The following is a 22,039-nucleotide window of genomic DNA, read 5'->3' on the forward strand; positions in this document are numbered from 1 at the left end:
GCAGAAAAAAGTTTTCCCGTAAATTCGCACCAAACTCAGGGGAATAATCAACACACACAAACAATTCTCGACTCGTTGCAAGCTTGACGGCAATCCGTCGAGAATTGTTTGTGGAGATAGAATGCATTGCAGGATGTATAAGGTTGTAGATTGTGTTGAGCCAACATGCATCCAAACATACAATTCATTCACTCTAGTCGTCCGTTTTCTGCTACAGCCACACACTATTGGTCACACACTATTGGCCACACCCCATTTGGCAGCACCCATTTGGTTTTTTGTTATGAAGCATTTGGTAGCGTATACAATTGCACACGCCCTTCTGTTCCCCTCACTTCCTCGCGGGTTTTGCAACCACAATGTATATGGCATAACACAATTTACTTGTTAGTCTCCAACCACAAGGCGTGGCGAGAGGGCTACTTGGTGAAGTATAAATATCCACAAACAAAACCCTTGTGACCTCAAACCTTTTTTTGCCCTTTTCTTCTTCTTCTTTTCCTTTTTCTTTTTCTTTTCCTTCTTCTTTCGCCAGAAGTAAACCCACAACCAAAGTCTCACTACGTTTTAAACAAGTCAGACTTTACCTGTTAGTTTACTTAATCAAATTCTAAAATGAAAATTTTTAAGAAGCTTTTTAACACCGCCTCCAAGTCAAAGGAGGCAGAACCAGCCGAACGCAATGTTCGGTATCCAATTCCAGGGGAGACATCAGGCTCACCAGTATCGGTTCCTTCACCGGCTACAGGGTCGGAAACCTTCTACGAGGTAGATTTAGGCGCTGAAGACGTGGAGGAAAAGAAGCTGGTGAGGAGACAATTCCCCCTGTTTAGACCATTTGGATGGTTTAAAGAGAGGAGAGAGGAGAAGGAGTTAGCTGAAAGGGTTCTTTTGGCTAAGGGGATGGTTGCCGGCATTCGTGCGTTGCATCCCAACAGAAAGAAGAAGAAGAAGATGAATAACAACAACAACAACAACAACAACAACAACAACAACAACAACAACAACAACAACAACAACAACAACAACCTCAACAACAACAACAACAACAACAACAACAACAACAACCTCAACAACAACAACAACAACAACAACAACAACAACAACAACAACAACAACAACAACAACAACAACAGCTGCAAACCTTTCACATACGGAAAGTTTGTAGCAAACGTAGAGTCATACTGTCCTCGACTGTGTCAGGAAATCAGAGCTTCAATGGGCTTCTCGGATTCCGAATACGTACAGTCCATTTCTCAAGGACTCACAAAACTTGAGAATGGAAATTACAAATCGGGTGATAGGAAGTTTATTGTACACCGGGTCACAAAGAGAGAATTTGAAAATGTGATCAGGTGGCTCCCTGAAATACTTGGCGAGGACGAGTATGAGTCGCTACTTATACCTGTCCTTCAATTAGTCGAGATGCAGTTAAAGACGAAAACCAAATACTTCGTTGTAACACGCAATCTCGACTATAGGACAGAGTTTTTATTGGAATACAAGTTTTCCCGGAATGGCAAGGAATCTGCTATATCACGTCGCCATCCCAACAATTTCAGGCTCACAGAAACTCGGAAGTTCCCAGAAAATGAGGCTTGGGATTGGTGGGATAATTATCGCTTTTTAGAAGACGTATCTTTTCTAGCTGCCAAAGAAAGATACGGCTTCAAGTTTGTAATATGTGCTGCATATGCAGATGATGGGGACCATAGAGTTTGGTATTATATTGATGATTGGTTTAAAGACAGTCCAAGCGGGGTCTCTCGATTAGGTCAGAGTAGGCGCAAATTGTCTGAGAAGTATGCTCTTTGGATTTACAATCTTTTCAATTTTCATTTGAACCTGGTGGAAGGTCCATTGAAGATGAAGGACTTTGATCGCATATATCAACGTCCTAGAAAAGAAAAATCCTTTATTCAGAGAAAGTTGGCCGAAATGTTTTGCTGCGATCTGAGACCCTCAAGCTCTGAATCAATCTGAAGGAGTCGAGCTCTTTCTTAGCCCATCTTCTACCCATTCATCTTCAACCTAATCACTGGTGCTAATTGCAGACAAAAAATGAAAAGCAAACCCGTGTGGCTGATATTCCTACTGCTATTCCTGCTATTCCTGCTATTCCTACTGCTATTTCTATTGCTATTCCTACTGCTATTTCTACTGCTATTTCTACTGCTATTTCTACTGCTATTTCTACTGCTATTTCTACTGCTATTTCTACTGATATCCCTACTGCTATTCCTGCTGCTTTTTCTGATGTTACCTCTGTTGCTGCTTCACGGATGACTATATCACAAACCCAACCATGATCCCAAAGCAGGGGGAGCCCACTGACCTCTGCTACCGTTTCCCATAGCCTACCACAACATTGCACTAGTGTATCTGCTGACTCACACATTTATTCTGAACTTGGCAGATCCTGCGACAAAATGGCGCCTTTGTCGTATGATCTTGTACGGGGAACGAAAAATGTCGAGGACGCATATGCACTAGGAGTATCAACAAGGCACAGCGGGATCATATAATCACAGGTTGAGTTGTATAAGTCACCGTGCAAGTTGTTTCAGATGGTGCAGAAGTAGAGCTTGCGGAATCTACTTTCGTTTTCGGGATTTGTTTATGTTACATTAAATCATTGTTTGCTCGTGAAGTAATAGTATTACTACCACTACTACTACTACTACCACCACCACCACTACTACTACTACCACCACCACCACTACTACTACTACTATTACCACCACTACCACCACTACTACTACTACCACCACCACTACTACTACTACTACCACCACTACCACCACTACCACCACTACCACCACCACCATTACTACGACCGCTATCACCACTAATATTTATCATATTTATTATACTTAACATATTTATCATAGTGTGTGCTATCCAGTGTCGACCAAACTTAAACCATGCCATTCAAATTTGTCAAGGATGTTTCTGGTGTTACTTCTGGTGTTACTTCTGGTGTTACTTCTGGTGTTACTTCTGGTGTTACTTCTGGTGCTACTTCTGGTGTTACTTCTGGTGTTATTTCTGGTGTTATTTCTGGTGGTGTTGCTGATGCTGTTGCTGATGCTGTTCCTGCTATTGCTGTTTCTACTATTGATGTTGCTGCTCCATGGCCGACTATATCACAAACCCAGCCATGATCCCAAAGAAGGGGAGCTCGCCAAAAAGTGTGCCCGTGTTCATACACCACAAAGGGCCCTGCTACTACTTATTTTATCCGTCACTGGCACGCACACACTTTTGGTATCTCCCATTGCACCTGCATCTTCGCTCGTTTAACATATACAGCTTTCACTCGTTTTCAGGAACACATCAAGGTGGGGGACTCGATGACTTTTGCTATTAATCTTTACACTTTTCTTTCTAATATTAACACACCTTTCTGTTTTTGTATACACTCTGCTATTTGTAAATGAACCATTCTTCTATCTCGCACTCTGCCTACAAATTATTTCTCAAATTGGACGTTCTGTATATTTCGCGCAATCGCTGTCATTGCAAACTAGAGTATCTCGGGTTGGAGTATGTGTATGTATACGCGCACGTGAGCTGCTGTGAACGAGTCAACCTAAGATACACGTAATATACACGTAAGATGGACGCGCGCGGGTGCGTGTGTACTTTACAAAAAACTTTACAAAAAACTTTACAAAGAACTTTACAAAAAACTTTACAAAAAACACTACAGTGGGCAGCTGAGCCCACAATTGTCCTCAAACTTCAGCAGAAAAAAGTTTTCCCGTAAATTCGCACCAAACTCAGGGGAATAATCAACACACACAAACAATTCTCGACTCGTTGCAAGCTTGACGGCAATCCGTCGAGAATTGTTTGTGGAGATAGAATGCATTGCAGGATGTATAAGGTTGTAGATTGTGTTGAGCCAACATGCATCCAAACATACAATTCATTCACTCTAGTCGTCCGTTTTCTGCTACAGCCACACACTATTGGTCACACACTATTGGCCACACCCCATTTGGCAGCACCCATTTGGTTTTTTGTTATGAAGCATTTGGTAGCGTATACAATTGCACACGCCCTTCTGTTCCCCTCACTTCCTCGCGGGTTTTGCAACCACAATGTATATGGCATAACACAATTTACTTGTTAGTCTCCAACCACAAGGCGTGGCGAGAGGGCTACTTGGTGAAGTATAAATATCCACAAACAAAACCCTTGTGACCTCAAACCTTTTTTTGCCCTTTTCTTCTTCTTCTTTTCCTTTTTCTTTTTCTTTTCCTTCTTCTTTCGCCAGAAGTAAACCCACAACCAAAGTCTCACTACGTTTTAAACAAGTCAGACTTTACCTGTTAGTTTACTTAATCAAATTCTAAAATGAAAATTTTTAAGAAGCTTTTTAACACCGCCTCCAAGTCAAAGGAGGCAGAACCAGCCGAACGCAATGTTCGGTATCCAATTCCAGGGGAGACATCAGGCTCACCAGTATCGGTTCCTTCACCGGCTACAGGGTCGGAAACCTTCTACGAGGTAGATTTAGGCGCTGAAGACGTGGAGGAAAAGAAGCTGGTGAGGAGACAATTCCCCCTGTTTAGACCATTTGGATGGTTTAAAGAGAGGAGAGAGGAGAAGGAGTTAGCTGAAAGGGTTCTTTTGGCTAAGGGGATGGTTGCCGGCATTCGTGCGTTGCATCCCAACAGAAAGAAGAAGAAGAAGATGAATAACAACAACAACAACAACAACAACAACAACAACCTCAACAACAACAACAACAACAACAACAACAACAACAACAACAACAACAACAACAACAACAACAACAACAACAACAACAACCTCAACAACAACAACAACAACAACAACAACCTCAACAACAACAACAACAACAACAACAACAACAACAACAACAACAACAACAACAACAACAACAACAGCTGCAAACCTTTCACATACGGAAAGTTTGTAGCAAACGTAGAGTCATACTGTCCTCGACTGTGTCAGGAAATCAGAGCTTCAATGGGCTTCTCGGATTCCGAATACGTACAGTCCATTTCTCAAGGACTCACAAAACTTGAGAATGGAAATTACAAATCGGGTGATAGGAAGTTTATTGTACACCGGGTCACAAAGAGAGAATTTGAAAATGTGATCAGGTGGCTCCCTGAAATACTTGGCGAGGACGAGTATGAGTCGCTACTTATACCTGTCCTTCAATTAGTCGAGATGCAGTTAAAGACGAAAACCAAATACTTCGTTGTAACACGCAATCTCGACTATAGGACAGAGTTTTTATTGGAATACAAGTTTTCCCGGAATGGCAAGGAATCTGCTATATCACGTCGCCATCCCAACAATTTCAGGCTCACAGAAACTCGGAAGTTCCCAGAAAATGAGGCTTGGGATTGGTGGGATAATTATCGCTTTTTAGAAGACGTATCTTTTCTAGCTGCCAAAGAAAGATACGGCTTCAAGTTTGTAATATGTGCTGCATATGCAGATGATGGGGACCATAGAGTTTGGTATTATATTGATGATTGGTTTAAAGACAGTCCAAGCGGGGTCTCTCGATTAGGTCAGAGTAGGCGCAAATTGTCTGAGAAGTATGCTCTTTGGATTTACAATCTTTTCAATTTTCATTTGAACCTGGTGGAAGGTCCATTGAAGATGAAGGACTTTGATCGCATATATCAACGTCCTAGAAAAGAAAAATCCTTTATTCAGAGAAAGTTGGCCGAAATGTTTTGCTGCGATCTGAGACCCTCAAGCTCTGAATCAATCTGAAGGAGTCGAGCTCTTTCTTAGCCCATCTTCTACCCATTCATCTTCAACCTAATCACTGGTGCTAATTGCAGACAAAAAATGAAAAGCAAACCCGTGTGGCTGATATTCCTACTGCTATTCCTGCTATTCCTGCTATTCCTACTGCTATTTCTATTGCTATTCCTACTGCTATTTCTACTGCTATTTCTACTGCTATTTCTACTGCTATTTCTACTGCTATTTCTACTGCTATTTCTACTGATATCCCTACTGCTATTCCTGCTGCTTTTTCTGATGTTACCTCTGTTGCTGCTTCACGGATGACTATATCACAAACCCAACCATGATCCCAAAGCAGGGGGAGCCCACTGACCTCTGCTACCGTTTCCCATAGCCTACCACAACATTGCACTAGTGTATCTGCTGACTCACACATTTATTCTGAACTTGGCAGATCCTGCGACAAAATGGCGCCTTTGTCGTATGATCTTGTACGGGGAACGAAAAATGTCGAGGACGCATATGCACTAGGAGTATCAACAAGGCACAGCGGGATCATATAATCACAGGTTGAGTTGTATAAGTCACCGTGCAAGTTGTTTCAGATGGTGCAGAAGTAGAGCTTGCGGAATCTACTTTCGTTTTCGGGATTTGTTTATGTTACATTAAATCATTGTTTGCTCGTGAAGTAATAGTATTACTACCACTACTACTACTACTACCACCACCACCACTACTACTACTACCACCACCACCACTACTACTACTACTATTACCACCACTACCACCACTACTACTACTACCACCACCACTACTACTACTACTACCACCACTACCACCACTACCACCACTACCACCACCACCATTACTACGACCGCTATCACCACTAATATTTATCATATTTATTATACTTAACATATTTATCATAGTGTGTGCTATCCAGTGTCGACCAAACTTAAACCATGCCATTCAAATTTGTCAAGGATGTTTCTGGTGTTACTTCTGGTGTTACTTCTGGTGCTACTTCTGGTGTTACTTCTGGTGTTATTTCTGGTGTTATTTCTGGTGGTGTTGCTGATGCTGTTGCTGATGCTGTTCCTGCTATTGCTGTTTCTACTATTGATGTTGCTGCTCCATGGCCGACTATATCACAAACCCAGCCATGATCCCAAAGAAGGGGAGCTCGCCAAAAAGTGTGCCCGTGTTCATACACCACAAAGGGCCCTGCTACTACTTATTTTATCCGTCACTGGCACGCACACACTTTTGGTATCTCCCATTGCACCTGCATCTTCGCTCGTTTAACATATACAGCTTTCACTCGTTTTCAGGAACACATCAAGGTGGGGGACTCGATGACTTTTGCTATTAATCTTTACACTTTTCTTTCTAATATTAACACACCTTTCTGTTTTTGTATACACTCTGCTATTTGTAAATGAACCATTCTTCTATCTCGCACTCTGCCTACAAATTATTTCTCAAATTGGACGTTCTGTATATTTCGCGCAATCGCTGTCATTGCAAACTAGAGTATCTCGGGTTGGAGTATGTGTATGTATACGCGCACGTGAGCTGCTGTGAACGAGTCAACCTAAGATACACGTAATATACACGTAAGATGGACGCGCGCGGGTGCGTGTGTACTTTACAAAAAACTTTACAAAAAACTTTACAAAGAACTTTACAAAAAACTTTACAAAAAACACTACAGTGGGCAGCTGAGCCCACAATTGTCCTCAAACTTCAGCAGAAAAAAGTTTTCCCGTAAATTCGCACCAAACTCAGGGGAATAATCAACACACACAAACAATTCTCGACTCGTTGCAAGCTTGACGGCAATCCGTCGAGAATTGTTTGTGGAGATAGAATGCATTGCAGGATGTATAAGGTTGTAGATTGTGTTGAGCCAACATGCATCCAAACATACAATTCATTCACTCTAGTCGTCCGTTTTCTGCTACAGCCACACACTATTGGTCACACACTATTGGCCACACCCCATTTGGCAGCACCCATTTGGTTTTTTGTTATGAAGCATTTGGTAGCGTATACAATTGCACACGCCCTTCTGTTCCCCTCACTTCCTCGCGGGTTTTGCAACCACAATGTATATGGCATAACACAATTTACTTGTTAGTCTCCAACCACAAGGCGTGGCGAGAGGGCTACTTGGTGAAGTATAAATATCCACAAACAAAACCCTTGTGACCTCAAACCTTTTTTTGCCCTTTTCTTCTTCTTTCGCCAGAAGTAAACCCACAACCAAAGTCTCACTACGTTTTAAACAAGTCAGACTTTACCTGTTAGTTTACTTAATCAAATTCTAAAATGAAAATTTTTAAGAAGCTTTTTAACACCGCCTCCAAGTCAAAGGAGGCAGAACCAGCCGAACGCAATGTTCGGTATCCAATTCCAGGGGAGACATCAGGCTCACCAGTATCGGTTCCTTCACCGGCTACAGGGTCGGAAACCTTCTACGAGGTAGATTTAGGCGCTGAAGACGTGGAGGAAAAGAAGCTGGTGAGGAGACAATTCCCCCTGTTTAGACCATTTGGATGGTTTAAAGAGAGGAGAGAGGAGAAGGAGTTAGCTGAAAGGGTTCTTTTGGCTAAGGGGATGGTTGCCGGCATTCGTGCGTTGCATCCCAACAGAAAGAAGAAGAAGAAGATGAATAACAACAACAACAACAACAACAACAACAACCTCAACAACAACCTCAACAACAACCTCAACAACAACAACAACAACAACGACAACAACAACAACAACAACCTCAACAACAACAACAACAACAACAACAACAACAACAACAACAACAACAACAACAACAACTGCTGCAAACCTTTCACATACGGAAAGTTTGTAGCAAACGTAGAGTCATACTGTCCTCGACTGTGTCAGGAAATCAGAGCTTCAATGGGCTTCTCGGATTCCGAATACGTACAGTCCATTTCTCAAGGACTCACAAAACTTGAGAATGGAAATTACAAATCGGGTGATAGGAAGTTTATTGTACACCGGGTCACAAAGAGAGAATTTGAAAATGTGATCAGGTGGCTCCCTGAAATACTTGGCGAGGACGAGTATGAGTCGCTACTTATACCTGTCCTTCAATTAGTCGAGATGCAGTTAAAGACGAAAACCAAATACTTCGTTGTAACACGCAATCTCGACTATAGGACAGAGTTTTTATTGGAATACAAGTTTTCCCGGAATGGCAAGGAATCTGCTATATCACGTCGCCATCCCAACAATTTCAGGCTCACAGAAACTCGGAAGTTCCCAGAAAATGAGGCTTGGGATTGGTGGGATAATTATCGCTTTTTAGAAGACGTATCTTTTCTAGCTGCCAAAGAAAGATACGGCTTCAAGTTTGTAATATGTGCTGCATATGCAGATGATGGGGACCATAGAGTTTGGTATTATATTGATGATTGGTTTAAAGACAGTCCAAGCGGGGTCTCTCGATTAGGTCAGAGTAGGCGCAAATTGTCTGAGAAGTATGCTCTTTGGATTTACAATCTTTTCAATTTTCATTTGAACCTGGTGGAAGGTCCATTGAAGATGAAGGACTTTGATCGCATATATCAACGTCCTAGAAAAGAAAAATCCTTTATTCAGAGAAAGTTGGCCGAAATGTTTTGCTGCGATCTGAGACCCTCAAGCTCTGAATCAATCTGAAGGAGTCGAGCTCTTTCTTAGCCCATCTTCTACCCATTCATCTTCAACCTAATCACTGGTGCTAATTGCAGACAAAAAATGAAAAGCAAACCCGTGTGGCTGATATTCCTACTGCTATTCCTGCTATTCCTGCTATTCCTGCTATTCCTACTGCTATTTCTACTGCTATTCCTACTGCTATTCCTACTGCTATTTCTACTGCTATTCCTACTGCTATTCCTGCTGCTATTTCTACTGATATCCCTACTGCTATTCCTGCTGCTTTTTCTGATGTTACCTCTGTTGCTGCTTCACGGATGACTATATCACAAACCCAACCATGATCCCAAAGCAGGGGGAGCCCACTGACCTCTGCTACCGTTTCCCATAGCCTACCACAACATTGCACTAGTGTAGCTGCCGACTCACACATTTATTCTGAACTTGGCAGATCCTGCGACAAAATGGCGCCTTTGTCGTATGATCTTGTACGGGGAACGAAAAATGTCGAGGACGCATATGCACTAGGAGTATCAACAAGGCACAGCGGGATCATATAATCACAGGTTGAGTTGTATAAGTCACCGTGCAAGTTGTTTCAGATGGTGCAGAAGTAGAGCTTGCGGAATCTACTTTCGTTTTCGGGATTTGTTTATGTTACATTAAATCATTGTTTGCTCGTGAAGTAATAGTATTACTACCACTACTACTACTACTACCACCACCACCACTACTACTACTACCACCACCACCACTACTACTACTACTATTACCACCACTACCACCACTACTACTACTACCACCACCACTACTACTACTACTACCACCACTACCACCACTACCACCACTACCACCACCACCATTACTACGACCGCTATCACCACTAATATTTATCATATTTATTATACTTAACATATTTATCATAGTGTGTGCTATCCAGTGTCGACCAAACTTAAACCATGCCATTCAAATTTGTCAAGGATGTTTCTGGTGTTACTTCTGGTGTTACTTCTGGTGTTACTTCTGGTGTTACTTCTGGTGTTACTTCTGGTGCTACTTCTGGTGTTACTTCTGGTGTTATTTCTGGTGTTATTTCTGGTGGTGTTGCTGATGCTGTTGCTGATGCTGTTCCTGCTATTGCTGTTTCTACTATTGATGTTGCTGCTCCATGGCCGACTATATCACAAACCCAGCCATGATCCCAAAGAAGGGGAGCTCGCCAAAAAGTGTGCCCGTGTTCATACACCACAAAGGGCCCTGCTACTACTTATTTTATCCGTCACTGGCACGCACACACTTTTGGTATCTCCCATTGCACCTGCATCTTCGCTCGTTTAACATATACAGCTTTCACTCGTTTTCAGGAACACATCAAGGTGGGGGACTCGATGACTTTTGCTATTAATCTTTACACTTTTCTTTCTAATATTAACACACCTTTCTGTTTTTGTATACACTCTGCTATTTGTAAATGAACCATTCTTCTATCTCGCACTCTGCCTACAAATTATTTCTCAAATTGGACGTTCTGTATATTTCGCGCAATCGCTGTCATTGCAAACTAGAGTATCTCGGGTTGGAGTATGTGTATGTATACGCGCACGTGAGCTGCTGTGAACGAGTCAACCTAAGATACACGTAATATACACGTAAGATGGACGCGCGCGGGTGCGTGTGTACTTTACAAAAAACTTTACAAAAAACACTACAGTGGGCAGCTGAGCCCACAATTGTCCTCAAACTTCAGCAGAAAAAAGTTTTCCCGTAAATTCGCACCAAACTCAGGGGAATAATCAACACACACAAACAATTCTCGACTCGTTGCAAGCTTGACGGCAATCCGTCGAGAATTGTTTGTGGAGATAGAATGCATTGCAGGATGTATAAGGTTGTAGATTGTGTTGAGCCAACATGCATCCAAACATACAATTCATTCACTCTAGTCGTCCGTTTTCTGCTACAGCCACACACTATTGGTCACACACTATTGGCCACACCCCATTTGGCAGCACCCATTTGGTTTTTTGTTATGAAGCATTTGGTAGCGTATACAATTGCACACGCCCTTCTGTTCCCCTCACTTCCTCGCGGGTTTTGCAACCACAATGTATATGGCATAACACAATTTACTTGTTAGTCTCCAACCACAAGGCGTGGCGAGAGGGCTACTTGGTGAAGTATAAATATCCACAAACAAAACCCTTGTGACCTCAAACCTTTTTTTGCCCTTTTCTTCTTCTTCTTTTCCTTTTTCTTTTTCTTTTCCTTCTTCTTTCGCCAGAAGTAAACCCACAACCAAAGTCTCACTACGTTTTAAACAAGTCAGACTTTACCTGTTAGTTTACTTAATCAAATTCTAAAATGAAAATTTTTAAGAAGCTTTTTAACACCGCCTCCAAGTCAAAGGAGGCAGAACCAGCCGAACGCAATGTTCGGTATCCAATTCCAGGGGAGACATCAGGCTCACCAGTATCGGTTCCTTCACCGGCTACAGGGTCGGAAACCTTCTACGAGGTAGATTTAGGCGCTGAAGACGTGGAGGAAAAGAAGCTGGTGAGGAGACAATTCCCCCTGTTTAGACCATTTGGATGGTTTAAAGAGAGGAGAGAGGAGAAGGAGTTAGCTGAAAGGGTTCTTTTGGCTAAGGGGATGGTTGCCGGCATTCGTGCGTTGCATCCCAACAGAAAGAAGAAGAAGAAGATGAATAACAACAACAACAACAACAACAACAACAACAACAACAACAACAACAACAACAACAACAACAACAACAACCTCAACAACAACAACAACAACAACAACAACCTCAACAACAACAACAACAACAACAACAACAACAACAACAACAACAACAACAACAACAACAACAACAGCTGCAAACCTTTCACATACGGAAAGTTTGTAGCAAACGTAGAGTCATACTGTCCTCGACTGTGTCAGGAAATCAGAGCTTCAATGGGCTTCTCGGATTCCGAATACGTACAGTCCATTTCTCAAGGACTCACAAAACTTGAGAATGGAAATTACAAATCGGGTGATAGGAAGTTTATTGTACACCGGGTCACAAAGAGAGAATTTGAAAATGTGATCAGGTGGCTCCCTGAAATACTTGGCGAGGACGAGTATGAGTCGCTACTTATACCTGTCCTTCAATTAGTCGAGATGCAGTTAAAGACGAAAACCAAATACTTCGTTGTAACACGCAATCTCGACTATAGGACAGAGTTTTTATTGGAATACAAGTTTTCCCGGAATGGCAAGGAATCTGCTATATCACGTCGCCATCCCAACAATTTCAGGCTCACAGAAACTCGGAAGTTCCCAGAAAATGAGGCTTGGGATTGGTGGGATAATTATCGCTTTTTAGAAGACGTATCTTTTCTAGCTGCCAAAGAAAGATACGGCTTCAAGTTTGTAATATGTGCTGCATATGCAGATGATGGGGACCATAGAGTTTGGTATTATATTGATGATTGGTTTAAAGACAGTCCAAGCGGGGTCTCTCGATTAGGTCAGAGTAGGCGCAAATTGTCTGAGAAGTATGCTCTTTGGATTTACAATCTTTTCAATTTTCATTTGAACCTGGTGGAAGGTCCATTGAAGATGAAGGACTTTGATCGCATATATCAACGTCCTAGAAAAGAAAAATCCTTTATTCAGAGAAAGTTGGCCGAAATGTTTTGCTGCGATCTGAGACCCTCAAGCTCTGAATCAATCTGAAGGAGTCGAGCTCTTTCTTAGCCCATCTTCTACCCATTCATCTTCAACCTAATCACTGGTGCTAATTGCAGACAAAAAATGAAAAGCAAACCCGTGTGGCTGATATTCCTACTGCTATTCCTGCTATTCCTGCTATTCCTACTGCTATTTCTATTGCTATTCCTACTGCTATTTCTACTGCTATTTCTACTGCTATTTCTACTGCTATTTCTACTGCTATTTCTACTGCTATTTCTACTGATATCCCTACTGCTATTCCTGCTGCTTTTTCTGATGTTACCTCTGTTGCTGCTTCACGGATGACTATATCACAAACCCAACCATGATCCCAAAGCAGGGGGAGCCCACTGACCTCTGCTACCGTTTCCCATAGCCTACCACAACATTGCACTAGTGTATCTGCTGACTCACACATTTATTCTGAACTTGGCAGATCCTGCGACAAAATGGCGCCTTTGTCGTATGATCTTGTACGGGGAACGAAAAATGTCGAGGACGCATATGCACTAGGAGTATCAACAAGGCACAGCGGGATCATATAATCACAGGTTGAGTTGTATAAGTCACCGTGCAAGTTGTTTCAGATGGTGCAGAAGTAGAGCTTGCGGAATCTACTTTCGTTTTCGGGATTTGTTTATGTTACATTAAATCATTGTTTGCTCGTGAAGTAATAGTATTACTACCACTACTACTACTACTACCACCACCACCACTACTACTACTACCACCACCACCACTACTACTACTACTATTACCACCACTACCACCACTACTACTACTACCACCACCACTACTACTACTACTACCACCACTACCACCACTACCACCACTACCACCACCACCATTACTACGACCGCTATCACCACTAATATTTATCATATTTATTATACTTAACATATTTATCATAGTGTGTGCTATCCAGTGTCGACCAAACTTAAACCATGCCATTCAAATTTGTCAAGGATGTTTCTGGTGTTACTTCTGGTGTTACTTCTGGTGTTACTTCTGGTGTTACTTCTGGTGTTACTTCTGGTGCTACTTCTGGTGTTACTTCTGGTGTTATTTCTGGTGTTATTTCTGGTGGTGTTGCTGATGCTGTTGCTGATGCTGTTCCTGCTATTGCTGTTTCTACTATTGATGTTGCTGCTCCATGGCCGACTATATCACAAACCCAGCCATGATCCCAAAGAAGGGGAGCTCGCCAAAAAGTGTGCCCGTGTTCATACACCACAAAGGGCCCTGCTACTACTTATTTTATCCGTCACTGGCACGCACACACTTTTGGTATCTCCCATTGCACCTGCATCTTCGCTCGTTTAACATATACAGCTTTCACTCGTTTTCAGGAACACATCAAGGTGGGGGACTCGATGACTTTTGCTATTAATCTTTACACTTTTCTTTCTAATATTAACACACCTTTCTGTTTTTGTATACACTCTGCTATTTGTAAATGAACCATTCTTCTATCTCGCACTCTGCCTACAAATTATTTCTCAAATTGGACGTTCTGTATATTTCGCGCAATCGCTGTCATTGCAAACTAGAGTATCTCGGGTTGGAGTATGTGTATGTATACGCGCACGTGAGCTGCTGTGAACGAGTCAACCTAAGATACACGTAATATACACGTAAGATGGACGCGCGCGGGTGCGTGTGTACTTTACAAAAAACTTTACAAAAAACTTTACAAAGAACTTTACAAAAAACTTTACAAAAAACACTACAGTGGGCAGCTGAGCCCACAATTGTCCTCAAACTTCAGCAGAAAAAAGTTTTCCCGTAAATTCGCACCAAACTCAGGGGAATAATCAACACACACAAACAATTCTCGACTCGTTGCAAGCTTGACGGCAATCCGTCGAGAATTGTTTGTGGAGATAGAATGCATTGCAGGATGTATAAGGTTGTAGATTGTGTTGAGCCAACATGCATCCAAACATACAATTCATTCACTCTAGTCGTCCGTTTTCTGCTACAGCCACACACTATTGGTCACACACTATTGGCCACACCCCATTTGGCAGCACCCATTTGGTTTTTTGTTATGAAGCATTTGGTAGCGTATACAATTGCACACGCCCTTCTGTTCCCCTCACTTCCTCGCGGGTTTTGCAACCACAATGTATATGGCATAACACAATTTACTTGTTAGTCTCCAACCACAAGGCGTGGCGAGAGGGCTACTTGGTGAAGTATAAATATCCACAAACAAAACCCTTGTGACCTCAAACCTTTTTTTGCCCTTTTCTTCTTCTTCTTTTCCTTTTTCTTTTTCTTTTCCTTCTTCTTTCGCCAGAAGTAAACCCACAACCAAAGTCTCACTACGTTTTAAACAAGTCAGACTTTACCTGTTAGTTTACTTAATCAAATTCTAAAATGAAAATTTTTAAGAAGCTTTTTAACACCGCCTCCAAGTCAAAGGAGGCAGAACCAGCCGAACGCAATGTTCGGTATCCAATTCCAGGGGAGACATCAGGCTCACCAGTATCGGTTCCTTCACCGGCTACAGGGTCGGAAACCTTCTACGAGGTAGATTTAGGCGCTGAAGACGTGGAGGAAAAGAAGCTGGTGAGGAGACAATTCCCCCTGTTTAGACCATTTGGATGGTTTAAAGAGAGGAGAGAGGAGAAGGAGTTAGCTGAAAGGGTTCTTTTGGCTAAGGGGATGGTTGCCGGCATTCGTGCGTTGCATCCCAACAGAAAGAAGAAGAAGAAGATGAATAACAACAACAACAACAACAACAACAACAACAACAACAACAACAACAACAACAACAACAACAACAACAACCTCAACAACAACAACAACAACAACAACAACCTCAACAACAACAACAACAACAACAACAACAACAACAACAACAACAACAACAACAACAACAGCTGCAAACCTTTCACATACGGAAAGTTTGTAGCAAACGTAGAGTCATACTGTCCTCGACTGTGTCAGGAAATCAGAGCTTCAATGGGCTTCTCGGATTCCGAATACGTACAGTCCATTTCTCAAGGACTCACAAAACTTGAGAATGGAAATTACAAATCGGGTGATAGGAAGTTTATTGTACACCGGGTCACAAAGAGAGAATTTGAAAATGTGATCAGGTGGCTCCCTGAAATACTTGGCGAGGACGAGTATGAGTCGCTACTTATACCTGTCCTTCAATTAGTCGAGATGCAGTTAAAGACGAAAACCAAATACTTCGTTGTAACACGCAATCTCGACTATAGGACAGAGTTTTTATTGGAATACAAGTTTTCCCGGAATGGCAAGGAATCTGCTATATCACGTCGCCATCCCAACAATTTCAGGCTCACAGAAACTCGGAAGTTCCCAGAAAATGAGGCTTGGGATTGGTGGGATAATTATCGCTTTTTAGAAGACGTATCTTTTCTAGCTGCCAAAGAAAGATACGGCTTCAAGTTTGTAATATGTGCTGCATATGCAGATGATGGGGACCATAGAGTTTGGTATTATATTGATGATTGGTTTAAAGACAGTCCAAGCGGGGTCTCTCGATTAGGTCAGAGTAGGCGCAAATTGTCTGAGAAGTATGCTCTTTGGATTTACAATCTTTTCAATTTTCATTTGAACCTGGTGGAAGGTCCATTGAAGATGAAGGACTTTGATCGCATATATCAACGTCCTAGAAAAGAAAAATCCTTTATTCAGAGAAAGTTGGCCGAAATGTTTTGCTGCGATCTGAGACCCTCAAGCTCTGAATCAATCTGAAGGAGTCGAGCTCTTTCTTAGCCCATCTTCTACCCATTCATCTTCAACCTAATCACTGGTGCTAATTGCAGACAAAAAATGAAAAGCAAACCCGTGTGGCTGATATTCCTACTGCTATTCCTGCTATTCCTGCTATTCCTACTGCTATTTCTATTGCTATTCCTACTGCTATTTCTACTGCTATTTCTACTGCTATTTCTACTGCTATTTCTACTGCTATTTCTACTGCTATTTCTACTGATATCCCTACTGCTATTCCTGCTGCTTTTTCTGATGTTACCTCTGTTGCTGCTTCACGGATGACTATATCACAAACCCAACCATGATCCCAAAGCAGGGGGAGCCCACTGACCTCTGCTACCGTTTCCCATAGCCTACCACAACATTGCACTAGTGTATCTGCTGACTCACACATTTATTCTGAACTTGGCAGATCCTGCGACAAAATGGCGCCTTTGTCGTATGATCTTGTACGGGGAACGAAAAATGTCGAGGACGCATATGCACTAGGAGTATCAACAAGGCACAGCGGGATCATATAATCACAGGTTGAGTTGTATAAGTCACCGTGCAAGTTGTTTCAGATGGTGCAGAAGTAGAGCTTGCGGAATCTACTTTCGTTTTCGGGATTTGTTTATGTTACATTAAATCATTGTTTGCTCGTGAAGTAATAGTATTACTACCACTACTACTACTACTACCACCACCACCACTACTACTACTACCACCACCACCACTACTACTACTACTATTACCACCACTACCACCACTACTACTACTACCACCACCACTACTACTACTACTACCACCACTACCACCACTACCACCACTACCACCACCACCATTACTACGACCGCTATCACCACTAATATTTATCATATTTATTATACTTAACATATTTATCATAGTGTGTGCTATCCAGTGTCGACCAAACTTAAACCATGCCATTCAAATTTGTCAAGGATGTTTCTGGTGTTACTTCTGGTGTTACTTCTGGTGTTACTTCTGGTGTTACTTCTGGTGTTACTTCTGGTGCTACTTCTGGTGTTACTTCTGGTGTTATTTCTGGTGTTATTTCTGGTGGTGTTGCTGATGCTGTTGCTGATGCTGTTCCTGCTATTGCTGTTTCTACTATTGATGTTGCTGCTCCATGGCCGACTATATCACAAACCCAGCCATGATCCCAAAGAAGGGGAGCTCGCCAAAAAGTGTGCCCGTGTTCATACACCACAAAGGGCCCTGCTACTACTTATTTTATCCGTCACTGGCACGCACACACTTTTGGTATCTCCCATTGCACCTGCATCTTCGCTCGTTTAACATATACAGCTTTCACTCGTTTTCAGGAACACATCAAGGTGGGGGACTCGATGACTTTTGCTATTAATCTTTACACTTTTCTTTCTAATATTAACACACCTTTCTGTTTTTGTATACACTCTGCTATTTGTAAATGAACCATTCTTCTATCTCGCACTCTGCCTACAAATTATTTCTCAAATTGGACGTTCTGTATATTTCGCGCAATCGCTGTCATTGCAAACTAGAGTATCTCGGGTTGGAGTATGTGTATGTATACGCGCACGTGAGCTGCTGTGAACGAGTCAACCTAAGATACACGTAATATACACGTAAGATGGACGCGCGCGGGTGCGTGTGTACTTTACAAAAAACTTTACAAAAAACTTTACAAAGAACTTTACAAAAAACTTTACAAAAAACACTACAGTGGGCAGCTGAGCCCACAATTGTCCTCAAACTTCAGCAGAAAAAAGTTTTCCCGTAAATTCGCACCAAACTCAGGGGAATAATCAACACACACAAACAATTCTCGACTCGTTGCAAGCTTGACGGCAATCCGTCGAGAATTGTTTGTGGAGATAGAATGCATTGCAGGATGTATAAGGTTGTAGATTGTGTTGAGCCAACATGCATCCAAACATACAATTCATTCACTCTAGTCGTCCGTTTTCTGCTACAGCCACACACTATTGGTCACACACTATTGGCCACACCCCATTTGGCAGCACCCATTTGGTTTTTTGTTATGAAGCATTTGGTAGCGTATACAATTGCACACGCCCTTCTGTTCCCCTCACTTCCTCGCGGGTTTTGCAACCACAATGTATATGGCATAACACAATTTACTTGTTAGTCTCCAACCACAAGGCGTGGCGAGAGGGCTACTTGGTGAAGTATAAATATCCACAAACAAAACCCTTGTGACCTCAAACCTTTTTTTGCCCTTTTCTTCTTCTTCTTTTCCTTTTTCTTTTTCTTTTCCTTCTTCTTTCGCCAGAAGTAAACCCACAACCAAAGTCTCACTACGTTTTAAACAAGTCAGACTTTACCTGTTAGTTTACTTAATCAAATTCTAAAATGAAAATTTTTAAGAAGCTTTTTAACACCGCCTCCAAGTCAAAGGAGGCAGAACCAGCCGAACGCAATGTTCGGTATCCAATTCCAGGGGAGACATCAGGCTCACCAGTATCGGTTCCTTCACCGGCTACAGGGTCGGAAACCTTCTACGAGGTAGATTTAGGCGCTGAAGACGTGGAGGAAAAGAAGCTGGTGAGGAGACAATTCCCCCTGTTTAGACCATTTGGATGGTTTAAAGAGAGGAGAGAGGAGAAGGAGTTAGCTGAAAGGGTTCTTTTGGCTAAGGGGATGGTTGCCGGCATTCGTGCGTTGCATCCCAACAGAAAGAAGAAGAAGAAGATGAATAACAACAACAACAACAACAACAACAACAACAACCTCAACAACAACAACAACAACAACAACAACAACAACAACAACAACAACAACAACAACAACAACAACAACAACAACAACAACAACAACAACAACAACAACAACAACAACAACAACAACAACAACAACAACAACAACAACAACAACAACAACAACAACAACAACAACAACAACAACAACCTCAACAACAACAACAACAACAACAACAACCTCAACAACAACAACAACAACAACAACAACAGCTGCAAACCTTTCACATACGGAAAGTTTGTAGCAAACGTAGAGTCATACTGTCCTCGACTGTGTCAGGAAATCAGAGCTTCAATGGGCTTCTCGGATTCCGAATACGTACAGTCCATTTCTCAAGGACTCACAAAACTTGAGAATGGAAATTACAAATCGGGTGATAGGAAGTTTATTGTACACCGGGTCACAAAGAGAGAATTTGAAAATGTGATCAGGTGGCTCCCTGAAATACTTGGCGAGGACGAGTATGAGTCGCTACTTATACCTGTCCTTCAATTAGTCGAGATGCAGTTAAAGACGAAAACCAAATACTTCGTTGTAACACGCAATCTCGACTATAGGACAGAGTTTTTATTGGAATACAAGTTTTCCCGGAATGGCAAGGAATCTGCTATATCACGTCGCCATCCCAACAATTTCAGGCTCACAGAAACTCGGAAGTTCCCAGAAAATGAGGCTTGGGATTGGTGGGATAATTATCGCTTTTTAGAAGACGTATCTTTTCTAGCTGCCAAAGAAAGATACGGCTTCAAGTTTGTAATATGTGCTGCATATGCAGATGATGGGGACCATAGAGTTTGGTATTATATTGATGATTGGTTTAAAGACAGTCCAAGCGGGGTCTCTCGATTAGGTCAGAGTAGGCGCAAATTGTCTGAGAAGTATGCTCTTTGGATTTACAATCTTTTCAATTTTCATTTGAACCTGGTGGAAGGTCCATTGAAGATGAAGGACTTTGATCGCATATATCAACGTCCTAGAAAAGAAAAATCCTTTATTCAGAGAAAGTTGGCCGAAATGTTTTGCTGCGATCTGAGACCCTCAAGCTCTGAATCAATCTGAAGGAGTCGAGCTCTTTCTTAGCCCATCTTCTACCCATTCATCTTCAACCTAATCACTGGTGCTAATTGCAGACAAAAAATGAAAAGCAAACCCGTGTGGCTGATATTCCTACTGCTATTCCTGCTATTCCTGCTATTCCTACTGCTATTTCTATTGCTATTCCTACTGCTATTTCTACTGCTATTTCTACTGCTATTTCTACTGCTATTTCTACTGCTATTTCTACTGCTATTTCTACTGATATCCCTACTGCTATTCCTGCTGCTTTTTCTGATGTTACCTCTGTTGCTGCTTCACGGATGACTATATCACAAACCCAACCATGATCCCAAAGCAGGGGGAGCCCACTGACCTCTGCTACCGTTTCCCATAGCCTACCACAACATTGCACTAGTGTATCTGCTGACTCACACATTTATTCTGAACTTGGCAGATCCTGCGACAAAATGGCGCCTTTGTCGTATGATCTTGTACGGGGAACGAAAAATGTCGAGGACGCATATGCACTAGGAGTATCAACAAGGCACAGCGGGATCATATAATCACAGGTTGAGTTGTATAAGTCACCGTGCAAGTTGTTTCAGATGGTGCAGAAGTAGAGCTTGCGGAATCTACTTTCGTTTTCGGGATTTGTTTATGTTACATTAAATCATTGTTTGCTCGTGAAGTAATAGTATTACTACCACTACTACTACTACTACCACCACCACCACTACTACTACTACCACCACCACCACTACTACTACTACTATTACCACCACTACCACCACTACTACTACTACCACCACCACTACTACTACTACTACCACCACTACCACCACTACCACCACTACCACCACCACCATTACTACGACCGCTATCACCACTAATATTTATCATATTTATTATACTTAACATATTTATCATAGTGTGTGCTATCCAGTGTCGACCAAACTTAAACCATGCCATTCAAATTTGTCAAGGATGTTTCTGGTGTTACTTCTGGTGTTACTTCTGGTGTTACTTCTGGTGTTACTTCTGGTGTTACTTCTGGTGCTACTTCTGGTGTTACTTCTGGTGTTATTTCTGGTGTTATTTCTGGTGGTGTTGCTGATGCTGTTGCTGATGCTGTTCCTGCTATTGCTGTTTCTACTATTGATGTTGCTGCTCCATGGCCGACTATATCACAAACCCAGCCATGATCCCAAAGAAGGGGAGCTCGCCAAAAAGTGTGCCCGTGTTCATACACCACAAAGGGCCCTGCTACTACTTATTTTATCCGTCACTGGCACGCACACACTTTTGGTATCTCCCATTGCACCTGCATCTTCGCTCGTTTAACATATACAGCTTTCAC

The 22,039-nt window shown here is 42.1% G+C and overlaps 7 protein-coding genes across 7 annotated transcripts; 6 read left to right on the top strand and 1 right to left on the bottom strand. All coding sequences in view use genetic code 12, as the record gives it.

The window, feature by feature from the left end:
- Nucleotides 1–615: 615 nt before the first annotated feature.
- On the top strand, nt 616–1,983 carry PVL30_002152 (uncharacterized protein; the record flags this gene model as incomplete). The annotated part of the gene is made up of 3 exons (XM_061119306.1): nt 616–919; nt 1,137–1,164; nt 1,212–1,983. The coding sequence occupies 3 exons, from the start codon at nt 616–618 to the stop codon at nt 1,981–1,983; spliced, it is 1,104 nt and encodes a 367-aa protein (XP_060975289.1).
- A 2,379-nt stretch (nt 1,984–4,362) lies between these two features.
- PVL30_002153 (uncharacterized protein) lies at nt 4,363–5,766 on the top strand (the record flags this gene model as incomplete). Its single annotated transcript, XM_061119307.1, has 3 exons — nt 4,363–4,666; nt 4,920–4,947; nt 4,995–5,766. 3 exons carry the CDS (start codon nt 4,363–4,365, stop codon nt 5,764–5,766), a joined length of 1,104 nt encoding a protein of 367 aa, XP_060975290.1.
- Nucleotides 5,767–6,405: 639 nt separating this feature from the next.
- Nucleotides 6,406–6,672, bottom strand: PVL30_002154 (uncharacterized protein; the record flags this gene model as incomplete). The annotated part of the gene is made up of 1 exon (XM_061119308.1): nt 6,406–6,672. One exon carries the CDS (start codon nt 6,670–6,672, stop codon nt 6,406–6,408), a length of 267 nt encoding a protein of 88 aa, XP_060975291.1.
- Nucleotides 6,673–8,076: 1,404 nt separating this feature from the next.
- On the top strand, nt 8,077–9,429 carry PVL30_002155 (uncharacterized protein; the record flags this gene model as incomplete). Its single annotated transcript, XM_061119309.1, has 2 exons — nt 8,077–8,384; nt 8,658–9,429. The coding sequence occupies 2 exons, from the start codon at nt 8,077–8,079 to the stop codon at nt 9,427–9,429; spliced, it is 1,080 nt and encodes a 359-aa protein (XP_060975292.1).
- Nucleotides 9,430–11,769: 2,340 nt separating this feature from the next.
- Nucleotides 11,770–13,128, top strand: PVL30_002156 (uncharacterized protein; the record flags this gene model as incomplete). The annotated part of the gene is made up of 3 exons (XM_061119310.1): nt 11,770–12,073; nt 12,282–12,309; nt 12,357–13,128. 3 exons carry the CDS (start codon nt 11,770–11,772, stop codon nt 13,126–13,128), a joined length of 1,104 nt encoding a protein of 367 aa, XP_060975293.1.
- Nucleotides 13,129–15,507: 2,379 nt separating this feature from the next.
- Nucleotides 15,508–16,860, top strand: PVL30_002157 (uncharacterized protein; the record flags this gene model as incomplete). The annotated part of the gene is made up of 3 exons (XM_061119311.1): nt 15,508–15,811; nt 16,014–16,041; nt 16,089–16,860. 3 exons carry the CDS (start codon nt 15,508–15,510, stop codon nt 16,858–16,860), a joined length of 1,104 nt encoding a protein of 367 aa, XP_060975294.1.
- A 2,379-nt stretch (nt 16,861–19,239) lies between these two features.
- Nucleotides 19,240–20,703, top strand: PVL30_002158 (uncharacterized protein; the record flags this gene model as incomplete). Its single annotated transcript, XM_061119312.1, has 2 exons — nt 19,240–19,543; nt 19,889–20,703. 2 exons carry the CDS (start codon nt 19,240–19,242, stop codon nt 20,701–20,703), a joined length of 1,119 nt encoding a protein of 372 aa, XP_060975295.1.
- Between the last annotated feature and the right edge of the window lie 1,336 nt (nt 20,704–22,039).

Source organism: Lodderomyces elongisporus, chromosome 2 (assembly GCF_030384665.1).
Source record: "Lodderomyces elongisporus chromosome 2, complete sequence".
Lineage (NCBI taxonomy): Eukaryota > Fungi > Ascomycota > Pichiomycetes > Serinales > Debaryomycetaceae > Lodderomyces > Lodderomyces elongisporus.